The 20720-nt window shown below is 43.6% G+C and overlaps 1 protein-coding gene across 1 annotated transcript; it reads left to right on the forward strand.

Annotated features, from left to right (window-relative positions):
* The first annotated feature begins 12680 nt into the window (after nt 1-12680).
* On the forward strand, nt 12681-13193 carry LOC146835252 (nuclear apoptosis-inducing factor 1-like). Its single transcript, XM_085599965.1, has one exon. It carries the CDS (start codon nt 12681-12683, stop codon nt 13191-13193), a length of 513 nt encoding a protein of 170 aa, XP_085456091.1.
* The last annotated feature ends 7527 nt before the right edge of the window (nt 13194-20720 follow it).

Here is a 20720-nt window from a genome sequence, read left to right on the forward strand (position 1 = left end):
TCTTCTCAGAGTTGAGCTTTGGGCAGATGTTTTTCATCCAATATGCAAGTTCCGACATTCAGTCCTGGAAGCAGAGTTTGGTGTCTTTGGTGTTCTTTGTGAGGGAAAGGATAAGCTGTGTGTCGTCTGCGTAGGATAATATGCTGAGACAGTGCGGTTTGACGATGGCGGTGAGGGGGTCTATGTAGATGTTGGATGGCATGGGGCTTAGTGACGATCCTTGGGGTACTACGCTGTTGTTCTCTGTGGGTTTGGAGATGGAGGGGGGGAGTCTGATCCTTTGGCTTATTACGGAGGGGAAGGAGTGGATCCAGGAGTGGGCCGTTCCTCATATCCCGGCGTCGTGGAGTCTTGCGTCTGGGGTGCGGTGTGAGACGGTGTCGAAGGCTGAGGAGAGTTGGAGTAGGATGTGGTCCGCAATGTGAACCTGGTCAAGTGGCATGGGTATGTAGTTGTTGGTGGCGGAGAGGGCGGTCTTGGTGCAGTGCTTGCTGCCAAACCCAGAATGGGAGGGCTCCATGATGGAGTACTCTTCAATGAAGGCAGTCAGCTGGGTGTTTATGAGCCTCTCGGTGACTTAGTCCACGAAGGGGAGGATGGAGATGGGCCGATAGTTATTCAGGTCTGTCGGGTCACACCACTGTTACGCCAATTTGTTTGACAAAGAGACAGGTCTTGATGTGCTTCATGAAGGTGTTCAGGGATGGTGCGCATGTGAGGTCTGCTGGTGTCTCATTCAAAGTCTTGTCTGCAAGGTGAGATGTTTATTTCATTATTGACCCCCATTGCACACCCATTTTTCACTTTCTAACCCCCATTTCACACCCCTTTTTTGATTTGCCCCCGTTGCACACCAATATTTCATATTTGATCCCCATTGCACACCCTGTTTTCATATTTGACCCCCTGATCACACCCATTTTTCATTATTGACCCCCATTGCACACCCATTTTTCACTTTCTGACCCCCAATATACACCTATTTTTCGAATTTGCCCCCATTGCACACCCATTTTTTATATGTGATCCCCATTGCACACCCTGTTTTCATATTTGACCCCCAAATCACACCCATTTTTCATGACTGACCCCCATTGCACACCCAGTTTTCATGTTACAACACCATTTTACAAGGGTAATTTCACACAGACTAAACATTCATATTCATCATTTCCCACATAAGCCCTCATACATTTCCAGATTTTAAAAACGAATGCAACCTGTAAATCATCATTTGCTTACAATATGACACACTGATTGAGGAATTGAGTGCCACAATTTACACATTGGTAAGTTAAGTTGTGCACAATTGACACACTATGACTTCTCTGTACTGAGGAGACATACACACCATGATTTGACTTTTGTGATCTTAATTTGCAATTATTGTGCAATGGTAACGTTTCATAGTGATGTACTTATGCAGGAGAGTAACTTGCAGACAGGGTATGTGTGTTGAGTTTGTTTAATGTCACAGACATTTGTTGTGGTAATTTTCCACATACAAATCTTTGTTTTGGTCAGTCACAATGTGATGTGCTCAAGTGAAGTAACTGTTTATTATCGTGTCCCTTCGGGCAATTCCTGCTGCAGTGGCTGTGGGGTGTGGTCCACCTCGCTGATCTTCCTCATCATCCTGGTCATCGTCCAGTGCTGCAGGCACTGGGATCCAGGGGGCATTGGTGCGCACATAAATGTTGTGCAACACACAACATGATAGCATGATTTCATTTACCATTTCTGGGCTGTACAGCAGTCTGCCACCTGACATATCCAGGCAACGGAAACGTGACTTCAGCACGCCAAATGTGCGTTCCACGATGCAACAAGTGTGTCTATGGGCAGCATTGTACTGCCTCTGTGCCTGGGTGGTGGGGTTTCGTATGGGTGTCATCATTCACGGGCAGAGAGCATATCCTTGATCACCTGCAACATGTAATAGGGAGATGTGTCCATGATTCATTATGCATACTGTGTTGGCAGTGTTGACAGTTTTGTGCATTGTCTTTTTTGCAAGGTTTAGTTTAGGTTGGCCATGTGTTGGTTCTGGCTATTTAGCGGCATAAATGCTGAGTACATTGCCTCAGTGTTGATTCTCCAAACAGCCATTTTGGTAGTGTGTGCTGCGCAGTTGCATCAGTGTCAATATAACTCTACAACAGTGTGAATCAGATCTGCGCATATCTGCACAAATGAAACAAACACCAGCAGGCACCCTGGCTCTCCTACCATCTTGCGATGGCACTAATCCGCACTCATCGCAGTCAATGTCATGTCAATGTTCGAATGACATAGGCCACGCCTGACACAGCTCACATTCAGATCTGCGTCTGATGCTGATGCCAGACCTGTGTCACCACACAACACATGCAATTGAATATCCAGAGCTAACACAAAGCAACAGACAGCGGCCCCCTCGCCTGCATGGCCCACTGAGGGCAGTGATGTTTTGCACACACCATCAACAACATCACATGCCACGACGTCAACTTCCTTGACTACGTCCTCATTCACGAGCAGAGCCTCAGACTCACATACCACAACTACTCAAAATCAATTGCACTCTGTGAGTTATTTGGCAACATCAGACTGTCCAAATACTTCACCACACTGATACACATGGCAGGGCACACCTTTGCACACTTCTTGGCATTTGTAATATTTTTGCACTTAACACAACAAATTCAACACACATGTAGTGACCACAAACACATCCACTTACTCATCGGGCAACCACAATACACACCATATCACAGATGGGACAATGTAAAATATGTGTATCAGAGTCAGAGAGGAGATGCTACACACCACCATCAACAGCAGCACCCACAACACTGTCTTCTTCGTCGCTGCCTCAGTGGTGGTGGTCCTGGGGGTGGTGGAATTGGTGGTGGTTCTTGTTGCCTTCGTGGGACTCCAATCTGCATGATGACTACCTCAATGGCTTCTCTGGCTGTTCTGAGGGGGCTCTGGACTGGTCTCCCTTATATACATCCACTTATCTCAGAGTTAAGTCAGGTTTGTATCAGGTGTTAATAACTGGAGCTAACGGGAGTTAGCGCGACTTTTTTTGTAGCTACGCGGGTCAGCGATATCACTGTTAAGAGTGCGAAGCTGTTTAGCGACTTTTTTCGAGGTGTTTTAGTCAGGAACGCCTGCTTTGCATGTCATTAGCGAAGATTATCGCTACCATGTTTGGCGATAAAATTTCCGTATCCTATCGCCAGATACTAGCACTAAAACGGGTTTGTGACGCCTTGTTGATAGGGCGATAAAGTTTTCACCGCTTTATAGCCAAAAAGTGACGCCAACGTGGTGATAAAGCCCTTGATAATATGTCCCTAAATTAGATGACTTCAGACTTTACCCATGTTTAGGTGAGAGAATCAGAGACTTCTCTGAGCACAAAGTCCTGTTATTAATTTTCTGTATTGCTTTCACTGAACTTCTTGTTGGGCATATACTGTAATGCCTGAACTTCTTTAGAAGATTGGGTAATCCTGTTCTTATTCTACAACTCTATGGTATGGTTTTGAGCTTCATTTACCTTAACCTGACTGCTAATTTGTAATACAACCCTTCAACTATACCCACTCACTCCTGGTCCTGATTGTGTAACCAAATGGGTTGCACTGTCACTTGAATTTGCTTGATTCATGGTAACTTATTTTATCCCTCAGTCGACATATAAAAGACCCATTGGATGACAAATGGGAAGAGGTTGGTCCAGCACTGTTTCGCAAGTTCCCTCATCTGCAGGGGTGGCTGGCATGGCTTGCGGGTGGGGGGTGGGATTGGGGGCCACGGGGGATGTCACAGGGGGGTCCTGTGGGGTGTTGCGCGGGGGAGCAGGGTTTAGAAATACATTTTTTTTAAACTTACCTCAAGGTCAAGTCCCGTGTCTTCTGTGCTCCTGCTCTCCTGAGTCTGCTTCCAGGAACAGAAGAGCAGGCAGCCAGGCACCCATCCCTAAGCCAATCACAACGCTCAGCCAGGGGCTGTAGGGATGGGCATGTTCTCCATGTAGGGTGTAATGTAGCCTGCATGGAGAACAGGGAAGTGCTCATAACTGCTTTGGGCGGCCCAAGAGGGTCGACCAAACTTTCATTGCACCTTTGATTGGGAAAACCACTCCGCCCCTGCCCTGCTCTGTGAGCAGAGCAACCCCACCCACCCTCCCGCCTGCAAAGAAGAAATAACATGATAATAACTGAAAGTTATCATCATGGTATGTTTCCGCTTCTCACACTGCTTGAAAGCAGTTGGGCGATGCTCCTTCACCATAGCGGAGGAGCAGCCACTGCTCTTTAGGGACTTTCTTGGAGCTCCCCTCCATGGACAGTATTGCTTCCGACTACACTCCTCTTGGTGGTGCTATGCTAGTGCTTTAAGGCTGTCATCATGGGTTTGTGCTTGGTTATGTTCTAGGTCTCTGGGCTAGACCTTGTGCTCATGCTTTCCCTCTGCCAGCCTGCGAGCTCTCTGCCTCGTGGTCACTGTTATGGCCTGCTCCTGCAGCCTCTAAGCAGGGCAGGCAGGTATGCTCCTTTCCTGGGTCTGCAATGCTAGGATAGAGGGGCAGTGCTATGGGGACCGGCAGGTTAACATCTCGGTACCTCCTCTCTGGAGAGGGATCTCTTCATCTGTTGGCAACATGGGAGTTGTAGTTGTCCAGAGACTTTCTGTTTTACTGTCCTTGTATGTGCTCAGTTAGTCACTGTACATAGTCTCTCTTTTGGGTGTGCTGCTGGTGTCCCCATGTGCTGACACCTACCAAGTCTTGATTTCTTCTGCCCCCCCGTTGCGGGTGGGGGCTGCGTGCCTCGTTTGCTTTTTATTGTTGGCTGCCAAGGAGTCGCTCTCCCTTCCATTGCCTTATTCAGTTGCCGGTGTGATGGTCATCTGTGAAAATTATGCTGCCAGTCCTCCTAAGGGGTTCAAATGGACTCCCACCTCCTGCCTCTTCTTTCTTCTGGCTGATGGATCTAAAGTGTCTTGTTGGTGGCAGGTGCACGGCACTGGATGCAGGGCCTCGTTGCCTCCCTTCCTCCCACAGGCGGCTGATTGTTGGTGCAGCAGAGCTGCTGTAAGATGCAAGGGTTTCCTTTTTCTGGCATCATGGCTTCTCCCTCTGAGCCACCCAGCAGCCCCAATCCGGGCGAACGAGGAAAGGGGCTCCTAACACTGCTGCAGGTACTTTGGTGGTGGTGGGCAGAGTGCAGCTCTGTGTTTTCCTTGCCTTGCAGACTTTGGAAAGCAGGGGGGCTTTGAAAGTAGGAAATGGCATGATGCCATGCGATTGGGTATGCGCTTCACTGTTCTTCAGTTCGACGCTTCTTGCACTACATGCACTCCTTCTCCTATCTGACTAGGGGGCCTTGTTGAAGCTACGGGGTTGCAGAGGGGGGCAGACCAGTCACCTCTCGTCCCCATGCAGGGAGTGCAGTGCTTTCCCTGCTCACATATGCAGGGCTCACCTTCCACCTGGCTTAGGGCTGCTAGTGGCTTAAACAGGCTGCGGGGCTTGCTTTCTTCCCTGGTGAAGAAGTGCTGACGCCAGGCTCCTGTCACTTCCTTTGCTCTCCTGCAGGCTCTCTTCCTCCTACAGGTGGCTGTCGGCTCAAGGGTAGCAAGGCTGGCGTGGGAGATAACTGGTCTTCCGTTTTCTCTTCCCATCCAAGCCAGTTTCTACTTCTTGCTTTTCTAGTTCCACCTGGGTTTGCTCTTGTGCTGCTTCAGACTCAGTGTGATCCCTTACAGCTTGACTGACCCTCTCGCGTGGTTTCTCAGCCACTGCTGGCATCTCTTCTGGAAGAGTAGCTGTTTCATCAAGGGGACACAGGCCCTACGGGTATGGGAGACATGCACCCAGTTCGGAAGGCCACCACACTTCATTGCAATCATTGTGACCAGGATCACTTGGAATGGGCCTTTCCATCTTGATTTCAACCAAGTCTTCAGAACATGCTTCTCGATCACAACACCATCTCTCAGATCGAGGTTGTGGCACCGTTCACTACGCAGTTCTTGTGTAGGAGCTGCAACCTGGTTAGAAACTATATGCACCACATCAGCCAATCCTTCACAGCAATTGCTTATCTTCTCATCTGTCATTTTCACAATGCTTTTACAGGTGTAGCATCAAGCCACTTCAGTGATGTTGAGACAGGCTTTTGATAAGCGGGACTCTATGGTGTCTTTGTGTTGCTTGAATATACTTTAAACCTCAGATCGATAGCTACAGTGCAATCCCTGTTCAATATTTATTTCTGCACACATCATCTTCTGGACCTTATTGATAGAGTGGGTCATTTGATCTCATTTCAGAAAAATTGGCAATCTATACCTGGGGATCAATTTTTACATTTGCTACCGTGTGGTTTTCATTTCTTCTGGTCTCCCACCAACTGACATTTGGATGTCATTTGTTTGTTTCCCAAAATCTGTTCTTTTCCACCCTTGTTATTCTACCTCTAAACATTTTCTTATTCCAGTTTTATCTCTTCCTAAGTGTACGCTATTGACATCAACATTACACAGACAGTGTCCTACAGATTCAAAATTTGCTTAAATGTGTAGGCTAGTAGGACACAATATTGTGCAACTGAATTAGCATCACTCTTTCGCATGACAATGGTGACTCCCATTTGAGCAGTTAGACTGCATGCTATGGTAAGGGCAATTAATTTTATATCTTGTTCTGAGGTAACTTCTTGAAGCCATGAAGCTTCAACAACATAATTCATGGTGCACACGGCATATGCTGCTCCTAATGTGCCATCGTTACCTCTTAAACATGGGCTATCTACAAAATGGACATGCTCAGGATCAATCAGGGGTTCATCCTTAGTGTCCAACCTTTTCTTCATGCATAGATCCATGACACCTAGACATTCATGTTCAACTTCATCATAAACATTCTCCTTTACTGGCAGTAGACTTAATACATTTAAAATTAGACAGCTTTTGATCACAACATTTCTCAGTAGCAACTCTACAAAGTAGGGGACCATTTCAGTTACTGGACATTCCATCATTATATTCTCACTCTTTTTGTGACTGACATCAACTGCAGCTAATAATTTAAGGCAGCTAGACATTTCTGTGACAAATTGGTCATGGGTTGTTGGGATACATGTCACAGACTTTTGAACATCTTCATGTTTGTGACCAGGCACTGAGAGAGTGCATCCCTCCCTTCCACTGCAAATGAAGTATATTCTTTTAAATAAACTAGCATCCCTAGGACTGGGGCACAAGTTACCCAACACACTTTCGCTTTCGACTCTAGGAATGCTTTAGTTCAATTGTTGTCCCATGGAAGCAGATCTGACACATCCCTATGTGTCAGCCTCAGTGAAGGCTTAGTCACTAGGTAAGGGTTTGGTATCCACTGTCCACAGTAGCCAACCATTCCCAAAAGCATCCGGACTTCTCTCTGAGTTTGAGAACGATTCATCTGGTGAATTGCTTCCACTCGCTCTGGTGATACCTTTGCAGCTCCTTTTTGGATCATGTGTCATCCATATTTATCTTCTTTTTGACAGTACTCCTGACTATCTCGTGTGATGGCACTGTGATATAAACCTGAAGTGTAAGCCATTCTTCAGTGCACAGAATTTGAAAAAGTGTGTTCCTTCAAAAATCCTTTGCTCAGTTTATCTTCAGTTATGGGTGAAATTATTTCAATTGTCTCATGTTGAATTGTACGATGTTGTTCTTGAATGCATGGCATCTGGTTTTAATTTGAGGCAAACTGGTTCTGTTCTTTTTATTATTCTGATATATTTCTCTGTGAACCCCCATACTTTGGGTTCTCTGTTTCTTTCAAATCAGAGGGTAATTTTTCAACTTTCATTTCTGAAAACAATCCCACAGCTGTCTCTTGTTGGGTCATTTGAAACTGTACCTCCTCATCAGGAGTCCGATATTCAACATCATCTGGTGTACAGTAAATTGTGTAGTTTAACTTGCACCACAAATGTTTTCCTAGCATCCTTACAGTGCATGAGTCACAAATAACAAATTGGTAACTTTCCGCAAATGAACTTCTTTTTACTACAACCTTCTCTAAAACTGGATTTGTAATCTACTTGTTTAAAACTCCTACAACATGGATCTTTTTTCCCAAGTGAGGTAAGTCTGGAACTACCACTGTTCTCACAATGGATCTTGTAATACCAGAAATGTCGAGGCTAAAACTGCCACTTTCAAATACAGCAAACTGTTGAAACGGGTTCTGATTTTGGTTCTGAAAATAATTCAAATTTGCTTTGGAAAACTGCTTTAAATTATATTTAGGGTTTCTCAAATTTTGTGGGACCATCTGGGCTTGGAGAACTTGTATCATTGGTACCTGTTTCTGAATTGACATTTGCATATGCTGAACTGGCACATTTTACATCTGATCTGCATTGCTCCTTGTATTTGCACATTTCCATTTACTGTATCGGGTGTAAGTCTACACTTCGTCTTTCAATGCTCAAATCTGTTACATAGTTGGCAAAAGGTCACTTATTCAGTATTGCGACATCCGTACCTGAATTTGGACCAACCAAAACTCCTCTACCTCTATCCTGTGAAACACCAAATCCTCCTTGACCACCTTATACTCCTGCTTGTGGAACCACATCTTGTATCTCACCTTCATTCCTTGCAAACAGCCTATTCTAAAATCCTCTCTGAACAACCTCCTTCTGAACCATCATACGTTTCTCCTTAAACTCTTTCTACTTCATTTCTTGTTCATCACTACAGAACCCTTCATCATTCAGGATCCCATCTATAAACTTTCTCTGCTAACAAACCATACTTTGCTGTATTTGCAGACTGGTCTGACCAGAGATCATGAACCCAATAATAAAGTGAGACACAAAGAATCTCATGCCACTAGCATTAGTGCATTCTCTCCCGCTGTGTAGTTGAAACTCCTGAAACACTCTTTCACAAAATTCATCAACCGATTCTTTAGGTTCTTGTGAGGTTTTTTTAATCTTTACCCAATCAACATCTTTTGGTGGCACCCTGCCCTTCAGAAAAGTAATCACTGCTTAATTTGTCTCCACAACAACAGAAGATGGTTGCATTAGTACAAGCATTTCTCATTATCTCCTCACTTGGCCATTGCCCAATAACTTTACATTCAAACAACAAATCAATTGGCTTTGCAGTATCAAAGAACATTTTGAAATTAATGCACAACACCTTTGAGATTTTAATAAATCCATGGTATATGAACATGCGCTCTCCATGGATAAGCTGAAGATTCTCCCTCATCCTGTTTATTATTTTCCTCTACTAGGTCTGGTGGTTTCTTTTTCTTCTCATGTTTTCTTTCCTACTTGTTCCCTAATTTCTCAAGCTATTCTGTTTATGAATGAATTTCACCAATTCTGTAATGTGTAATCGCATTCCTAAAGAACGCACTGTCTCAATTGCTTCATCATCCATCTGTACTCTGAAACTTTTCTGAAATGGAAAACTTCCTGAAAAATCAATTTCATATTTTCTGGCTGAATCAGTCAGTCTATTATGTGTAGTTACTGCACATATTGTAATTTCCGTATTCAGGGCTTTTTTTTCCTGATTTTGGTTCAAATTCTTAAGATCTAAATATTCTCTGATAATTTCTTCATGTTCAATTTTTCACTTTGAAACATTAAGTGGTCTCTCGTTTCCGGGTTCTGGGTCAACTTGTTTCACCGGGCTCTCTATCTTTATATTCCCTGCTGCTTCCTCAAACCATGGTCAAAAATCCCATCTTCAAATAAATGTGTTGCTCCCTGGGCTATTGGTGATGTAAAGACAATATTTCCCCATCTTTCAATGTGTGAACTGTCTGGGGCAGTTTCCGTTCTATAATCTTTGAGTTCTTAGATGTCGAGATAAACCCTGATGTAATTACTCCTTCTACAGCTCTATGAGCTTCTCGAGTTGGGATCATATTAATTAGGACAGTTACAATTTATTTAGGCACTGCTTGTACAGCTACAGTTTGTAGTACTTATACCGAATCAGTCACAATTGGAGCGGTTACACCTGGAGGTAGCACTGTCAGTATCTAGTCAACAGGTGGTGGCAATCTGAAATGTCTGCAAAGTTCTCTCAATCTGTATTTCTCTTGGTTCAACAGAAGCAGTAGCCACTATAGTACTTGCTGGTACACTATTATCAGAATTTGTAGTGGGGACCACATAAGCTGGTAGACACTCAGTTAACAATGCATACAATAATTAATCCCGTAAATCACTATTGGTTTGAAGCTTTTTTTCATCCTTAATTTCCTACTCCTACATCTTATCCTTTACCCTTTCGTTCTCTCTTTCCTTGTCTCTTGCTGTCTTTTCCCACACACTTAAGGCTTCAAATTGTGTGGCTCTAGATGGGGACTTTATTTCACATAACATTTCCCTTAATCTGTCAAAATATTTGCAATTCAAAAGTACCATATTTTGGAAAACTTAAAGGACCCTCTTTCTCAGTAATCTTGCACCATTGGCGAATCCACAAACATGAATTTACTCCCAAATTTGTTAACATAAAATGTGCAGGCGTTCCCTCAGGTGGTGCCCTGTCATTGACCCAAATCGAATTCGTCACATTACCTCCCAAAAAATTCTTAAAGCCTTGAAACAATTTCATTTCTGTAATACTTCAATGGAACATTTTGATTCAATTCGATAAACGTCAGATTTCTTTCCTCCAATCCTGTTACAGTTTTAATTCTTGAAAACTTTCAACCAATCTCAATACAGTAATCACACAACGGAACTATCACAGCGCGGCACACTCTGATGTCACTCTCGCTCCTCGCAGCAGTTCACCCTCCTTCACAATTTCTCCGTACACATTCTCTCACACAATCATCTTAAATCCGTAATTGTCTGCCTTTCTAAAAGATTGATAGAATTCGATCACTCAAAGAACGCTAACTTGCGAGGAAACCTCGTCCAGCGGGGAATCACCTGAACCAATATAGTTTACCCTTTGCGCTCAGAGTCACTACACGATTCACACTCATCCCATTCACACAAAGTTCCCAGTCTTCGGTGGAGCTGTCGATGAGGTCTCACGACAATCTCAGCAACTCTTCGGTCAGACAATCAAAATCTAGGTGTCTTCTACACCTTAAACTATTCCAGGATCTTGGGTCACTTCGGGACCCGAAACTCAAATCTACTAAGTCTACTTGGGCCACGTCGTACACAAAACCACATTCTCTCGATTCTCACGACAGATTCGCAAGACACCCACAATCAAATTATCACTGCAATCTATCTCACTCTACACATTTACTGCAAACACAATTACCGCATGCCACGATCTAAACCAACGCAATAACCGCAAATGCAATTACCGCAATAAAAATGACAGCAACACATTTCTCCCTATTAATAGTCAGACCTTCTTTAGCAACCGCCTTCTCGTATTGCCATCTAATACCGCTTTGCAGGTCTTCAAGTTCTGGGCATTGGAATCAGAAGTGGGCAGTTATTCTAACTTGGAAAATATTTTGTAGGTCCATTCAGAGCGGTAAAATAAAACTCTGCTCCTTTATGTGAAGGTGTGAAACCTTCCCTCTGCTACCAAGCTGATAGCGAGGAAATCTTGCAGTAATCTCTCTTCGGAAAATTTAGTAAATGTGGCACAATTACCTTTAATTACCATTACCCTTTTCCACGCCAATATCTGTTCTCAAGGTGATGAATCTTTGCCACCGTATTTTGACCAAAAGAGCTCCTTCATAAACACAGGCAAATAATCAAATGCAGATAAACATTTTAGTCAATAATAAGAGGTGTGATTAGTTTTAAAGGGTTTTATTTTCAAATTGACGTTTGATATTCTGTGTTTCCTCATTCATTAGTCAAGTATCAATCAGGTTACAGACCTGATAATAGAAAATAACGTTAGTGCAGAGCATATTATGCTGTGCATACAGCACATTCCATAAAGGAAAGAATCCCTATTCTAAGAAATGTGGCGCAAATTATGTAAGTCAGCACCCATGGAAGAGTTTAAAAATAAAGCAAGAGTGTGATTAGCATGAGGGTAAATCATTAATTAATAATTGCAGAATCTTCCATATAGAGAAATAAAGCACAGAGCAAATACGCCTTGGCAAAACCAGTTAGTCGACTCATAAAGCTTGGGGTTTTTAATAAAAGTCAGAATGGAGCACATAGCATACATCTAATCTTCCCTCGTCTGAATCTGTTCTGCTCTCCATTATAGTATGTCCTCCCCTCCTCTGCATCTCTTTGCAGAACTCCGTCTCTACGTCTAAGTCTCGTCCTCTGCAGATCTCTAAAACTTCTAAACTAGGAACGCCTTTATAAGTCAGAAAAAAGTTGCAAAGCATGTGGCATGATCTTCGTTCTTTAGTCATCCATCAGGCAAGAGAAATCCTTCCCATGGCACATTTTGAATCTTATTTCAAATGACTTAATCACCTAACCATGCCACAAGTGATGAGAAAAAAAATAAATGATGCTGACGCCGCCGTCTTGACGTACCAAAAACTGATGCAACTGCTGAAAAAGTGTCGTAAGTCAGAATCACGTATTCCGACACAAGACAAACTAGCCTTGCACCACTTTTTCGCTGCATCACGATTTAAAAAGAGCCAAAAATACACATATCTAGATTAAAAATCATTTTTGGAGTCAAACGAAGAATTCATGGAGCAGGAAGGAGACACAAGCAGCCAAGAGAACCTCCCACATGCTAGCCAGGACGTCCAGTCCAAAACCCAGGGAATAAGAAAGAGGAAAGTAAAGTTCAGTGCGGAGGAGAATGAAATACTAATCAATGAGGTGCCAGACCACCAACACCAGTTGTTTGTCACCTCTAAGTTGCCATTATCCAGAAAAGATGCCATTTGGCAGTCCATGTTGGCTAAGGTCAACTGTGTGGCTCAAGCGAAGAGGACAGTGCCAGATTTGAAGAAATGCTGGCATGACATCAAGTGCAGGGCCAAAGAGAAAATATCCCAAAACCTGAAGGCAGCAATGCAGACCGGAGGAGGGAGCCCAGCAGAAATGGAGGAGCTGGATGCCCCGGAGGAGTTGGTGGCAGCTGTCATAACAGAGGAGTTGGTGGCAAGACTCCCAGGACAGGACATTGCTGAGCATGAGGAACTGCAAGACCCACAGGGTAAGTTGCAACAAGGGGCAATGTGGCTAACAAGCTAATGTTGTGCAATGAATTTACCTAGGTACCAGTCTGCATTTGCGACGTGTCGTGCAAAAGAATGTTATGTATGTCAATTACAGTTAAGAATGTTTAGTATGTCAATTACAGTTAAGTGTCACCTAAATGTCTTGTACACTGGAAAGTCAGATGTTGCCCAGTTCACTGTAGATCCATCATGTAACTCACATACATGTCAGACGTGTAGTACCAGGCCACTGCCACCCCAGTGAAATGTGACATGTAGGTGTACAGAACCCATCTGAAGTACAAATCACACAACACCCTGCAAAAGACATATGGGTATAAACATTCACCCCTTTTGCCACAGGAAGATCCCCTTTGTCACATTTAAAAATCGAACCACCAGCGGTGCATGGTGCAGGTGAAAAAGCACTATGGGCCTCTTTTATGAGGGCCAGTGCTCTACCAGAACGTCACTTTTTGTGACGTACGTGGCGCAGGAGCCTGCTCAATATTTATGAGGCAGCAATAAGCCACTTATTTTTTGCTTAATGCTGCCTCGAAAATATGGTTTACTGCATTAAAGGAGCGTGCAATGGGTGTTGCTGAGGGCATTCGTGGCAAATTCCATGCCTTTTGGACACTGCCCCAGATTTAGAAGAAATCGAAAATCTGAGGCAGAGCCAAAAAATAATGCCTTTACCAGGGAGGCATAAGCGAGGCACAATGAGGAGAAATATATAAATTTTCCTCGATTTTCCTTTTCCTATGTGTACTGCATCCTTCCTGCACAAAAATAACCATTCCTGCAATGCAGGCACCCTTGCACTATGGTACAAAGGTCCCTGCATTGGTGTACGGCAGCCCATTGTGTGTCGGCGCAGGGGAAAAGGACAGGAATGCGCTGTATCTGATAGATATGGCATATTTCTGCCCTTTTATTTAGCTGTAAGGCAGCGCAGCAGGAAGCCCTGCGGCGCTGCTCTACGGCTAAAGCTCATAAATGAGGCCCTATACTAGGGTTTTATGAAGAATACCACATCGCCACTTGTGTGTTCCTTCATGATTTGTACTGGTGGCACAATGGTTCAGCACACATTTTTAAGGTCATGCAGAGTCACCCTCTGTGGCATTTTGAGGCCTTGTCATTATGGTTCCCTTCCAGCCAGCAGCGGCGGCCGGCACAGGTAAACGCAGCGGGGCAGGGTTGGACGGGGGGAAAGTCAACAGACGATGGAATAGGTATAATTAAATAAATAAATAATACATATTCTGTCATCTGTAGGCTTTCCCCTGCCACCGCGCCCTGCCCCACCTCACCCCGCTTACCTGTGTCAGCCACCGCTGCCAGCCAGTACAATGTGGGACTGTGTTGTAGGAAGTGTGTTGATGTTGGTGTTTTGACACAACATCCATGGTCTACTATACACACTTGGAGCCACACATATGTGTTTTTGGGGCAGTGCTGAAATGAGTCTTGATGTGTTGCCCTGAGTTAAAATAAAATGTGTGAATTGTGTTCAATCTCCAAGCTACAGGGGATTCCTTCCCTTTGCCCCTGTGGCACACAACAGGCTGCTATGTGCTAATGTACGCATCCTTGCACAATGGTGCAAGGGTGGCTGTGTATTGGTGCTGATTGAGTCAGTTCCGGAAGCGAAGCCTCCCTGCTCATATTCAATTGTAAAGTGCAAATTCTTACCAGATAGATGTGTACTGCAGAATGCAGGACACATGTAACATGGAAAAAAGATTTAGCACTGAATACTTGTCTCCTCATAGTGCCTCCACAAAGCCAATACAGGTGTGTGGAAGAGGTTGTGCACCTTGGATTAATGTCAATAGCTCACCTTGCCGTAACATTAACTATGTCTTTAGGTGCATTTAGAGAACATTGAAAATGCCTTAGGGGGACTTTTACAGCAACGTAGTGCCGCCAGTACCTCACTTTTCAACATTTCAAAAATTATGCACCAGTGGCACAAGAGGTTCCCAAACTAATCCATAAATTCTCTTTTATTTGGACATGTAACTCTCCTTCCAAGCACAAAAGTCATCTGCTCTGCAAGACAGGCAAATTTGCACCATAGTGCATGGGTAACTACTTTGCCACATGCCAAACCAGTGTCTGCTGACGTTGGGTAAAAGTAGCCTCATGTATTATATGTCATACATAATGGCACATTCATAAACTTTGGTTTGATGCAGGCAAGTGCTGCTAGATTTCTTGAGGTGCTTCCCTGTGCTAAAACCTCATAAATGAGACACACACTGAGTGCAGCAATCTGCAACACACCTCACAACACAGAAAGGCCATCATCCCTTTTGCATTTCTCAGGAATTTATTTTCTACTTGCACAGCACTGATCACGTCTGCAACTGAGTCACATTTGCAACATGGTATACGGGTGCCTCCACTGGTATATGGCGGCTGTCTGTTCCATGCTTCAGAGTTAATGCATAGGAATGTTTCTTTATCTTACATAGCTGTCACATCAGTCTAAATATACAATAACACAAAGGCAGTGCAGTGTGACGGCTTACTGTGCTGCTGTCCAGTACATGCCGGGAAATGAGGGGCCCGGTATAACTCATAGCATAAACCTATGGTGGGTGAAACGTACATTTCACCACACTTTGGTGGTCTATGTCTATCAATAAGATATGTAAAGCAATGCCAAGTCACCATGTCTGGTTTGTCATGCCTATTTACAATTGTCCGTAATACAAGACTTTCATTGTCTAAAATGTGTGGCCTGTGTGTGTTGCGTGGTGTGTTACAAACATGACTCATGGAATCAGATGCAAAACAAGTATTTCTAGTTGTTGCTATATTTACTATGTGTACTATTCGAAAGCTGACCATGTTAAGGCTCATAGGATGGCTAAATCTCCACATCCTCAAACTGTCTCTGGCATGCATGTGTTGTGAAATGTAAACAAGACAGATACTAACGTATATCCAAGTTTTGAAATCCTATTTTGAGAAAGAGGGTGTTCTTCCTGAATGCAAAAACATTCCCCCCACAACTCAAACACCATTACTCCAAGGTTCAAGGATGCCTACTTTTGTCCCTGGAATACCTTTGTGGTGCCAGTACAGGTGAACATTCCTACAACAGGATCCTTGACATCCAATATGCATCACCATTAGATCACATCTAACCATAGGGCTGTACAGCTGGATCACCAGTGGAGCAGGCCAGTGTCCAATACATGTATGTGAGGCCACATTGCTTAGTATGGTTCTTCCTGGTAACTGATGTGTACTTTAGGTGTAGGCATAGCACATACAACTGGCTGTGTGCTTGCATGTGTAGATTTTGTCTATGGAAGAATTGATAAGGCATGAGTATCCAGCTAGGTGCACACTACTCAACATATCCACTGTGTGCCTGACAGCGTCAGCCCTCTGAGGGACATGGTAACCCATGACATATCCACGTACATTTGGCCAAAACCTCATATATGTGATGTAGTCTAGTCAGAAAATGGGACATGTAGTAGGAGGGAGTCTGTAAAAGACACACAATTGATGGACGGAATGCAGAACAAATCAAAACATTCACCTCCAGTCAAGAGATCTGGGTTAAATGCATCATTCTTTTGCTCACTATGCCACCCCAGTTTAGATCTGACCATATGCAAATAATTTAATTACCGGAACTTAATTTGATGCGGAAAATCTATAATAATAGCTCAGTAAAATAAGAGGCAGAATCCGTGGTATTAGAGGTTCGGAACGGGCTTTATTCCAAAATCAATTTAAATTGAGGAGCTCCATATTCCATCACCACGAAGGTTCAGGAAGTGAAGACGCTACTTTATTGACAAGTAATCATTTTTATACAATAGGCATTACAGTGAAGCAAATGCAGGAGGCGTAACAATTGATAGTAAAGATAAAACATACATGCGTAGCAAAAGTGGGTGTAACTGGGTGTAACTAAAGAACGTCATCAGGTATGATGTCATAATAGGGTGGTTCCATGAAAGAATTTCGCAATATCAGCAGAAATACTTGGCAGAAATGCGCACGCAGCAGCATGACGTGTGATTGACGTGCAACTAGGGGGTGAAGGGGACTTGACATTTAGCTCTACATGTGGCGACAGAAGTCTGGAGGGTCAAGTCAACCTAATCCCAAATCATATCTAACATCCTATGTTTAGAGAACTATGTTATCCAAAAGAGAGGTCTCTTAGAGTAGAATCTTATTCTATACTGACTATACTGACTGTTAGTGCGTGTACAAGCGTCTAAGTGTCTACACAATATGCGGGGGCAGAAATCTTCCATAGTAACAGGGCTATGAATTACTTGCATAAAGACAGAGGAGTCGGGCCTTTTGCTCGGTAGCTGGAAGAATGTTTACTTAAACTACTAGACAGGAATGCATTGGATAGGGAGCGGAGCAGATAATTTCGAAGGTGAAATACAGTTTTTGGCAGGCAACAGGCTGATGTCAGGCACCATTAGCTGCGCAGGGAGTAGGACAAAGTTCATGGATACAGATGCGAGCTCAGACTGGAGCTTTCAGAGGCAAAAGGCAGGAAAAGCTTGATGGCAGAATCAGGGCCTACTTGCCTGGACTGTAAAATGGCATAAGTGAACCATATAAAGCCGGTGGCCTTTCATACTTAGGAATGGAATATCCGGCCCATTCATGGTGGATCTGAAGGAGGACATGTTGACGGTGGACGCACATGTGTTTGCGTCTTCATAACTGGAACTGGAGGGAACATACATGTACTTGTGATTTATACATGAAACCGTTGGGGTCCAAGATAGGGGACATAACTGATAAGAAAAATCCATATTTCCACATTCCCTCCTTGTCCCCTACTTGCCCGTTAAGAGATATCAATCTTCATCAATCCATCGATCTGTTCATATAGCATCATTTGTTCTTCTTTTTTCCTCTGGGATGAATGAAATCTTGGTGGTGGAATACACGATGTGGCACACAGACCACAGATCGCTGGTCCACATTGTAGGCATAGACAGCAACTGAATAGTATGAGAAAGCCAATACCTAGGAAGGATAGGACCTTCCATCCAAAGGTAGATAATACACTCCAAAACCAACCGGACCAAGTCCAGGTGCCTGGATTCTGGTGTATCTGGCTTACAATCTTATGAAGGCGAGTTATGGCTTTATATACAGATGGCGAATTTTCTGGTATGAAAATGCAACAGCTCGATCCGATGACCCTACAAGCTCCGCCCCTATCGGCCAGGATGACGTCAAGGACAAGACGATTTTGAAGCACAACAATCCGCATAGCAGACTGCTCTTCTGTTAAATTGCCTAAGGCGGAAATAGTTTCGTTCACTACTGCTTCAAGGGTTCTAGTTAATCTACGTATCAGCTTACTATTGGTAACTGTACCTATATAGGGAAAGAGACCTTTATTGAAATCTGTGTATTTTTCCCATGCTGTCTCAGTGTAATCGACTATTGGGAGATCTCTCCTTTCTCTATTGTGTACTAAATGAGTATTTCTATGATAATCAGGAGGAGCTAGAAAAACAGGTGGCAAAAGGAATCCGATGTAGCAGGTACCATCCCCATCTAGAGGCAAACGTATGTATGCCGTCTGACCACATATGAAGTAGGAATGGCGGGAAACTCTAAATGTAGACTTGCCTTGGTCACTAAATTCTATTACAGTGGTGCATCTACTATGGCCCATATGTATGGAACCATTCTTTCTTACACATAATTCACCTTTAACTGGAAATACTGACATGGCGGGCAAAATTGGAGTAGCTTCGGATTCGACATTCAGGATCATGAGATTAAGCGTAAAATTACCTAATCCATATACTTCATTTTCTAGATCAGTTCCTGTTCTTTTGGGAAGTCCCTCCTTGTTAGGGTGACAGACTTTGAGTAAAACTAAGTTCAGATTTCCCCATACCCAGTTATTCTGGTAAACTGCAGAATTCGAATCTAGGGAATTAATTAAACTAAACCATGCTCCACAGGAGCCGTTGTGTGTGAACGGGTATGGAAAGAGAGGCAGAATTCCTTTATAGTTCTGAAAGGGAGGGAGTCGGCCACATATCCAACAATTTGTAGCATTGCTAACCTGATGGGAATGATGTAACATACTAATAAAAGTGTTATTGCGCAGCGCAAATCTATAGGACAATTCATGCGGAGGTAATTCACTGAAAGAATGTTCGGTAGTAACATTGTAAATATGTCTAAAAATAGGATAATATATGTGCAACAATATACTTGCAGTAATTATTAAAAGACTTAAGAAAAACAAAATTAATAACGTCACTGTGCAATGACTACGCAGTGATTTACAGTACGCATGTTGTTTCAACTTTATCCTTCTGTTTCTTTCTCTATACAGGTCTAAGGGATACATGTCAGAGACGAATTCGACCGATTCACCTTGGAGAGGACTTAAACAATCAAATTGCCTGACTTGTTAGACCGAAGTTTTAGTTTATATTGTTCATGGTTATTCAGTTCAACCAAAGGAAGTTTTGAGTCAATCGGTGAAGACACGCAAGGTGTGTCGTTTACGTCGGATGGTAGTCCATGAAATTTCTTGATATGACTTGAATGTATCCAGCCTTTTCGACCTTCGATCTTCACGGCTGTCCTCGTCGTTAGCAATACGAGTTGAGGCGATTTCCACCTAGGATCCAGCTGAGACTTCCGGTCAAAGTTCCTCACTAAAACTAAATCCCCTGGAATTACGTCATGGGGTTTCACCTCGGTGTTGTCGGGAAAAGCTGCAGCTACCTGTGAACGACAAGATTGTAGTGCAGACATCAAGGAAGCCAAGTAATCTGTCAGCATATTACAGTCAATATCAGTTATTTTGCGTGGTATAGGCGTCCCCCACATATTTGGTGGTCTACCGAAGATCACTTCATAAGGGGATAGCCCTGTTCGAGAGTGTGCTACCATTCTCATGTAAAAGAGTGCAACGGGTAAGGCTACTACCCAGTCGACACCTTTCTCTCTACAAATTTTGGACAATCTAATTTTCAGGGTCTGGTTATGTCGTTCCACGAGACCTGCTGCCTCGGGGTGTCGGACACAGTGAAATTTCCACTGATAGCCTAACAAAAGTGAAACGTGTTTCATTAGTTCGGATGAGAACGGCTGGCCGTTATCTGAATAGACAGCACGTGGTAAACCGTACCGTGGGAAGAATTCTCGAACTAACTGTTTGGCAGTAGTCGGGGCAGTGTAATCTGAAACCGGGTATGCCTCTGTCCAACGGGAAAGAGCACAGACAACTACGAGAACATATTTGAATCCTCGACATCGTTCCATCTGGATATAATCCATCTGGAGGACTTCAAAAGGGTGATCAGGAGGCTGAAATCCACCCTGCTCTACGGGAATGCTTTTACCTGGGTTAAACTGACAACAGATCATACAGGTACGAACGTTTTGTTTAGCTGCTGCTCGTAAATGTTTGTTGAACCAAATGTGTTGAATGCTGTCTAGCATAGCTTTTTCTCCTAGATGCGCTGGACTATGTACAGTGTTAATAACGACTTGGACCATTGAATCAGGAAGGAACCAC

Source organism: Triturus cristatus, chromosome 4_2, assembly GCF_964204655.1.
Source record: "Triturus cristatus chromosome 4_2, aTriCri1.1, whole genome shotgun sequence".
NCBI classification, from domain to species: domain Eukaryota; kingdom Metazoa; phylum Chordata; class Amphibia; order Caudata; family Salamandridae; genus Triturus; species Triturus cristatus.

Coding starts and splice junctions, on each gene's coding strand:
- LOC146835252 (XM_085599965.1), top strand. CDS start 12,681: ATGGAGCAGGAAGGAGACACAAGCAGCCAAGAGAACCTCCCACATGCT.